The 8,514-nt window shown below is 37.2% G+C and overlaps 1 protein-coding gene across 1 annotated transcript in view; it reads right to left on the bottom strand.

Moving 5' to 3' along the window:
- Positions 1 to 8,514, bottom strand: part of TAF4B (TAF4b RNA polymerase II, TATA box binding protein (TBP)-associated factor, 105kDa) — a 152,775-nt gene that overhangs the window by 89,561 nt on the left and 54,700 nt on the right. Inside the window, exons 9-10 of the mRNA XM_006895046.1 lie at positions 3,280 to 3,415; positions 2,288 to 2,393 (exon numbers count right to left, since the gene is read on the bottom strand). Coding sequence (XP_006895108.1) covers positions 2,288 to 2,393; positions 3,280 to 3,415 — 242 coding nt within the window. The remainder of the gene's footprint in view (positions 1 to 2,287; positions 2,394 to 3,279; positions 3,416 to 8,514) is intronic.

Here is an 8,514-nt window from a genome sequence, read left to right on the forward strand (position 1 = left end):
ACACTGTCCACTATGGCAAGGTGTTCGGTTTGGAAATGACTGTTGGAAAACATTGCAAATATTGCAGAACAACCTATGCTATTTGGCTCACTGAATGACAGCACTTAATATTTCCACCTTTTAAATATGTTCAAAAGTAAAAGCTTACCAGGAATATAAATATTTTATTTCTAGCCTTTCCAAGAATCATAATTTGCCCATAGTATTTTTCTCTCTCTCTTTTTTTTAAACTATTTAAGCCATGTATTGTGAATGCAAAGGTACCCAGTTCAAAGCCACAGCTGCTCATCGGGAGAAGGATGGGCAATTATCTCCCATGCAACTCGCTGCCTCTGAAAATCTGCTGGGGGGACAGCTATGGGCCAAGTTCTGATTCCAGGGTACTCAACCAACAACAAGTTTTATGAGTTAAATAATGTCTATTTATGTTTCAATTGCTTAATGGGTAATCAGCAAAATCTGCGAAAAAGATTTTGGCACTGAATGAACCAGAATTGTTTGGCACATGGCAAATGATTCATGTTAAGTGTTAACATCTTCTTTAGTGTTAACATCTGTTTTCATAAGCAGGTGTATGATAGTAAAATGTACTAATCTGTCGTCACTGTGATCTATAAAAAAACTCTATGTTTTACAATCTAGTCAAAGAACTACAGATATAGATATTATACAAACAATATCTTCTCATTGATTATGCAAAGGCATTTGACTGTATGGACCATAATAAACAATCTGTGTTATGCAGATGACACAACCCTGCTTGCTGAAACTGAGGAGGACCTGAAGCGCTTACTGCTGAGGGTCATGGACTGCAGCCTTCAATATGGATTGAGGCTCAATGTCAAGAAGACAAAGATTCTCACCACTGGACCAATTGGCAGCATCAGGACGGATGGTGAAGAGACTGAAATTGTTCACAGCTTTAGTCTGCTTGGCTCCACAATCAACCCTCTTGGCACCAGAAGCCAGGAAATTAAAAGAGGTATTGCAATGGGGAAAGTCTGCTGTAGGACCTCTCTAAAGCACTCAAGAGCAACGGTGTATCTCTGGAGACTAAGGGGCTTCTGGTACGGGCCATGGTCTTTGCAATCACTTGTTATGCGTCAGAGAGCTGGACAATGACCAAGGAGGATAGAAGGAGAATTGATGCTTTTGAGCTTTGGTGTTGGAGAAGAGTGCTGAGGGTGCCATGGACTGCTAAGAAAAGAAACAGATTCATCCTGGAGAGGGTTAAACCGGGCTGCTCCTTGAAGGCAAGCATTCTGAGGCTTCATCTGATATACTTTGATTATGCTGTAAGGAGGGATCAGTCCTCGGAGAGGGACATCATGCTTGGGAGGGTGGAGGGACAGCGCAGAAGGGGAAGGCCCTCTGGTAGATGGATTGATTTGGTGACTGGGGCAATTGGGATGAGTGTGTCGGAGACAGTGCGATTGGCACAGGACAGAGCAGAGTTTAGAGCTGTTGTACATAGGGTCGCTATGAGTCGCAAGCAACTCGATGGCACATAACCATAACAACAACAACTGCTTATAAATTATGTTCACTAAAATATGGTTTGTTGTTTAAAAGCATCAATGTATTTACTTTATTTATGCATTATTCGGTCATTCTTTTTATTAAATTTTTTTATTATTTTTTGTGTGTACCATCAAATTGGATCTGACTAGAATAGGGAGAGATTGCCCCTCCTTCTCCAGCAAAGCATCTGGTGGATACAAACTGCATGCCTTTGGTATTTAAGGACAGCTTCTTGCCACTAGGCCACCAGAGCTCCCTCTTTTCTTAAATTTTTATTTCTTTTTTAATTTTATGTTGGTTTGCACACAAAGTTCATAAACACTGTGTTTCACACTATTTATTTTTGGATTTTTTACTTGTTGTGTGCTATCGAATCAGATCTGACTGGCACAGGAGGAGACTGCCCCTCCTTCTTCAGCGGAGCATCTGGTGGATTTGAACTGCAAGCCTTCAGGATTGCAGTACAGCTTCTTGCCATTAGACCACCAGAGGTCCTTCACACTATTCTTTTTTTTTTTTAAATTTTTGTGAGCGTGTACTGTCAAATCAGACCTGACTGGTACAGGAGGAGATTGTCCCTCCTTCCCCGGCAGAGCATCTGGTGGATTCGAACCGTGCACCTCTGGGATTGTAGTTGGAGCTCCTTGTCACTAGGCCACCAGAGCTCCCCCCACATTATTCTTTATTCACATTTTTTCATACAGTCATTCTCATTCATTACGTGTTGCTTCCTTATACTGGATCAAGTTTTAATTGTTATACTTACCTGAAGGGTGCAGTTCCATTCTCTTTTATCATATTTTTCTGAAGAGATGATGGTTGAAATGACAGAATTTTATTCCCTGGTAGAGTAATCTGCTTTAGAATAGAAGCTGTAAAAAACAAAACAAGAATGAATAATATGAAACACACCAAAAAATACAATGAGGTCACATCATGAAAAATTTAAGACAAAAGATTTTAAACTATGTAGAATAATCGGAAAATGTCAATGTGTTCTAGAACTGTTAAAATTCAAGCATAACAATGAATTATTCTCCGCACACAAAATTCTTTCTAAAAATAAGCTCTCACAGTTCCTATTAAATGGTCTTCAAACTGTATCTAGAATTGCCAGTATTATAAAAATAACTACAAAAGGAGACTGGAACATGTATATAATTTATATTGTTAGATTTTAAAAAGACTTACTTGAAAGCCATAACGTAGGCTTAGATTTCCAAACTGAAGTAATATACTGCTGTGATTTTTGGTTGCTATTTTTTTTAAATATTAGCTGATAAACTAAAAAGCGCTAATTTCTTAGTAGGCAGTTCTAGCTAATCAGAGAATACTATGATTATATATAATACTATATAATAAATACAGTAACAGTATTTAAAAACCCAAATCATTGTTACTGATCTGATTCTGACTCACACTGATCCTGAAAGACAGGCTAGATCTGCCCCACGGAGCTTATAAAGTGGTAAACCTGTGTGCAAGCAGACTGCCTCACCTCTCCTTCAGTGTAAGTAGTGGATCCAACCAGCCATGGACCTTTTGGTTAGGATCTGAATGCTTTAACCACAGCAGCCCTACAACTCCTTTTGAAAAGCAATATATATCCGGATACATGGCTTCATGAAATAGTGTAGATATCTTTTAATCTTCTAAGAAGTACCAAATCAAAGCATTAAGTCTCTTTTCTCTTTATAAAACAGCAACAACAAAAAATAAAACACAAAGGCCCCATAGCATTCCAAAGCCACAGTCTACCTGGAGAACACTGGCTGGTCGATATTACAGTGTCAACTGGCATCTTCTTTTGTCCAGGCTTCTGAATGGTCAATGGTGAAGAATGGGACAGTGTAGTCACTTGTTTTGGGATGCCTCCTGAAGGCTGTTGGACTACCTAAAACAACAAGGACTATCAATAGATTTGTTCAACTAAATCTAATTAAGAGAGATTGATCTTTCAGTATTAACAAGGGATTATACTCAACGAACTATATATAGACAGACATAGTTATCTTTAAGGTAGTACAACAAGGAGGCTTCCTTAAAATTTATAATTGTAGATAGCAAATTTATCATCTTCAAAAATAAAAGCATGACTATATTATATACTATATTATATAATATCTATTATACATAGTATTTTTCTAGAGTAGAATCCAAGTTTCCACTTCATATGACCCAATTTAAGTTAGATCTGTTATGAATTGAATATTAAAAAAAAATGTTGTAAATGTTAACCCCTATACTTGTGGTTTTAACACAATTTCGGAACAAGTTTCCTTTCTTAGGTTTAATAACTATAATGTTAATGATGTTGTTGTTGTTGTTATGCATCAGAGAACTGGATGACAATGAATAAGCATGACGAAATAAGAATCCATGTCTTTGACTTGAGGTGCTGCAGAAGAGTACTGAACATACTACGGACTGCCAAGAGAACAAAAAGGTTTATCTTGGTGAGAGTGAAACCAGGTTGCTCCTTGGAGGCTAGGATTTTGAAGCTCTATCTCACATGCTTAGGGTATGTGGCCAAGAAGGACTAGTCTGTGGAGAAAAATATCATGCTTCAAAGGGTGTAGGAACAACACAGGAGACCCCAGATGAGAAGGACTGACACAGTAACTGGGGTTATGGTGGCAGGTGTGCTGGAGACAATAAGACTGGCTCAGATAAAGCAGACTTCAGAGCTATTATACATAGGGTCACTATGAGTCGCAGGCGACTCGACAGTACATAACAACAACAATTCTAAAACATGAGGATTTTTCAGGGGCTTTTTTTTTTTATTAATTTTAATGAAAGTTTACAGGGACTTGGGGTTTCCAGTCATTCATTACTGCACTTTTCTCCCTGCCCATCCCCTCCCCAATTCATTCTTCTCCTTGAAAAGAAAAACTCTTTCTTGATATGCAATCCCTCCCCTTAAGTTCACTCCACTATGCAGCCTTCACTCTGGACTTTTGGAATGACAAGAATACTCATTCCTATATCCCTTATAAACAGTTTTCTCCCTCATCTGTTTCAAAGCAATATACATCATTCCTCCCCTCCGTTTCTGTCTTCCCTAAACCCTGATGTCAGTCCCATTTTACAACAGTAGCCCTATGCAATATTTGTCCTTTTGTGCTGAGATATTTCATTCAGCATAATGTCATCCATTTTGCATAATATTTCATGAGTTCCTTGTTTTTCAATGCTGTATAGTATTCCATTGTGTGAATATACCAGAGCTTCTCTATTCATTCATTTGTTGATGGGCTCTTGGGTTATTTCCAGCTCTTTGCTACTATGAACAAAGCCGCAATAAACATAGGTGTTCATATATATATGCTTGGGTGGCAGTTATGGTTTCTTTAGGGTAACTTCCCAGTAGTGGAACTGTTGGGTCAAATGGTATTTCTATTTGCAACTTTTTTAGAAAGCACCAAACAGCTTTCCGTAGTGGTTGCAGCATTTTACACTCCCACCAACAGTGAGTAAGGGTTCCAGTTTCTCCACAACCTCACCAACATTCAATGTTTGCTGTTCCGTTAAATTTTGCTATTCTTACTAGGCGAGATATCTCATAGTTGTTTTGCAGGGACTATTTTTTTTATTACTATTAATTTTTGTGTGTGTACCATCAAATAGGATCTGACTAGTACAGGAGGAGATTGTCCCTCCTTCCCCAGCAGAACATCTGGTGGATTTGAACTGTGCACCTCTGGGATTGCAGTGCAGCTTCTTGCCACTAGGCCACTACAGCTCAGCAGGGACTCTCTCATATTGTCTCAGAGGCCCTACCAGACAGAGTTGTACTGCACCACGTGGTTTTCACAGAGCACCTGGTGTGTTACTAACTGCTAATTTTGCAGTTAGCACTCTAACCATTGTACCAACCAAATTAAACCAGATCAACTACTATCCAGTGGGTTCCAACTCATGACCTCTCTCCATCAGATTTCTGGAGTTGTTATGTCTTCGTAGAAGATTGTCCACCTTGGAGAGTAGCTGGTGGATTTGAACTACATACCTTTCAGTAGTAACTCAATACATTACATGCTATACCATCAGGCTCCTCATAAAATAAAAATGTTGCTGTTATTGTGTACAGTCAAGTTATAACCAACTCACAACTAACCTCAGTGGATTTTTATAGGTTATAAATTGCCCAAGAGGAGATTGCTCATGTTTCTCCCATGGAGCACCTAGTGTATTTGAACCATGTGACTTTGAGGTAGCAGGGCAATTCCTTACCACCAGGCTACCAGAGCTACTCACAAAATAATAATAGTAGAGTCATATTTATAGTTTCAAAGAAGAGAGAAAAATGGAACAGCCATTTCTTTTCCTCATGTCAAAGAAACAACAGATATCGTAAATTTGAGCCAAATACTGACTATGAACCATTTAGAAGTCCTTAAACTACTATATGACTAACATAAATCATGGTATTGCCAGGAGATAAACTACTGAGAAGGGACTTAAGGGCACAGTTTATTTCAAAATTTCTAATTTTTACAAAGAAAATATTTTTTAAAAGTCTATGTATATTACTGTTAACAAATTCACAAGAAATAGAATGAAAACTATTGATCTCTAAAAAAAAAAAGAAAGAAATACAAGTTGAGAACTTCAACTACCATTCTTTGAGAATAGATATGAACTCACAGGGTGGGTGAAAAAGAAACACTTCAACTATAGTAGTAGCATTAGGAAGGAGATTCAAACCATGCAAAGTAAAAACTGTTCATTTTATACCTGCAAAGTGAGACTTAACAGACACACTACTAATATTCCAGCTTGTTTTTATCAGCATTTTTTTTAGGTCATTTGTATTACAAAATCAATAAAATAGTAATAACTGTTTGCAGGTTAATTTCATAATATTTTTGATGCTTATATAAAAATTGTAAAAAAGTTGCCAGATGGAGTTTAATAAACTTAGATTCCAGTCACTCTTCCCTCATCTTAATGATTATCACTTAGGGAAAGATGTGTTATGCAATCTAAAACAAATATGCACATTATACTCCTGACTCCTGTCAAGCAAAACAAAGGTTCTTCCAAAGAAAGTGCCATTAAAAACCACATTACTGACATTAATCTTTGACAAATTAAAAAAAAAGGGGGGGGGTTGTTGTAGATGTTGTTGTTGTTTTAAGATTATTTTCTTTCCAAGGAATTTCCAGAATTCAAGAAAGGAACATAAAGAATTTTCTCTTAACATTTCAAGTTCTGATATCTCATTTAGGGTATTAAGTTAATTAACTTCCTAACAATTTTTATAAACTGCAATGCTAGTAACATTATACAACATTCATTAGCTAATAGATTTCTATCTATTTTATGTTAACTATAATTTGGGATATCTCACAAAGAACTTTTACTAAAGTAAAAAAAAAAGGAAGCAAGGAAACCTCAGGATGGATTCAACCTGGAGAGAACATCCCTCACATTTTGACTTCCCTCTTTTCTCAACACTAGTCACTCTACTCTTCATAAATATGTAGCAATCTAAGACTGATTCTAAATAACTCAAGTAACATATGCACATAAAATTACTAGAATCAGGGGGCAACATCACCTGTAATTTCTACATGATATTCAATATGTGATTACTTGCTCAAACAGCAAACACTGTAGTATGAAAGTCAGGAACTAGATGGTAGCCATCATTTGTTTCTCAGGAACTGCCAATGTGGGGTAGTTGCACCACTGTGTCAGGAAGTGTGAGGATGGCATAAGATAGGACAGGGTTCAGATCTGTTGTTCATAGGGTCCCTATGGATTATACTCGACTCGATGGCACCTAACAACAACAATAACAATATTTTAAGATACTGAAGATAAACATATTTTAAACAAATATATTCAACTCTCTTTCAGGCATTTGTGTCAGTTCATTTGAATAATATCCTAAGAGTACCAAGAAAACTGTAAAATAGTTGCTAGTTGTGTATATATTTGTATGAACTAGGTTTTTTAAAAATGAAAAAGAACCCACAAAAACATAGGGAACAAGTCTGATGGAGTTGCTGATGAAATGCAATTTCTAATTTAGTGCCTACATTTTAATCAAAATTGCCAAATTGGTCATGCTTTGAAAAATGTTTTTGTTGTCGGACACTGCAGAATTGGCACCTCCCTACAGCAGAAGGAAACACTGCCCGATCTTGCACAGTCCTCACAAACCTTCCTGTGTGTGTCCATCACACAGCCACCACGCCTGCCCATCTTGGAGAGTTCTTCCTCCAGGGCCTGGTTCCTCCTAAAACATCTCTAAAGAACTGAGATGATGAAGTCTTGTCATCCTTGATTCCAAAAAAGCATTCTGCTGTGATTGTATTTGGGGTTTTTTTTTTCTTACCTGTCACAGTATCTTCAGTATTTTTGTCCAGGACTGTAGTTCAAATGCATCACCCAGTTTTCAAATGCATTTGAAAAACACTGTGACTTGAATCTGGTACATCTTAGTTTTTAGGATGACACTTTTTCTTTTTTAACACTTCAGAGAGTAGATTTAGAGTGTATTTGCTTCATTTGACTTCTTGCTGCTCCCTCCATGGGCATGATGGACCCAAGTAAAATTAAATCCTTCACAACTGCATTATTTTCTCCATTTATCGTGTTACTGCTTATTGATTCAGTTATGGGAAGTTTTCTGTATGTTGATATCGTACTCATATTAAAAGGTACAGTCTTCAATATTCTAATGTATGAGCCACCACAATATGACAAACTGACACACAAGTGCTGAATGAAGCTGAGGAACACCTGTAAGCAGAACTTGATGATAATCCAACCCTCGTCAGGCATCCACACATTTTATCTCATTACCCTCAAAGCTCCCTGCTGTCTTAGTTTGCTTTTTAATTTTTTTTTGTCTTTGTTTTTCTAGGACTAGTGAGACAATTTCAGATTTCCTCCTCAATTGACTAACTATACCCATAATGATCTTTCTAAAATACAGAGCTGTCTGTATCACTCTTGTGCTTAAAATCCATTTATACT

Source organism: Elephantulus edwardii, unplaced genomic scaffold (genome assembly GCF_000299155.1).
Source record: "Elephantulus edwardii isolate Elephantulus edwardi_28Jun2011 unplaced genomic scaffold, EleEdw1.0 scaffold00155, whole genome shotgun sequence".
Classification (NCBI taxonomy): domain Eukaryota; kingdom Metazoa; phylum Chordata; class Mammalia; order Macroscelidea; family Macroscelididae; genus Elephantulus; species Elephantulus edwardii.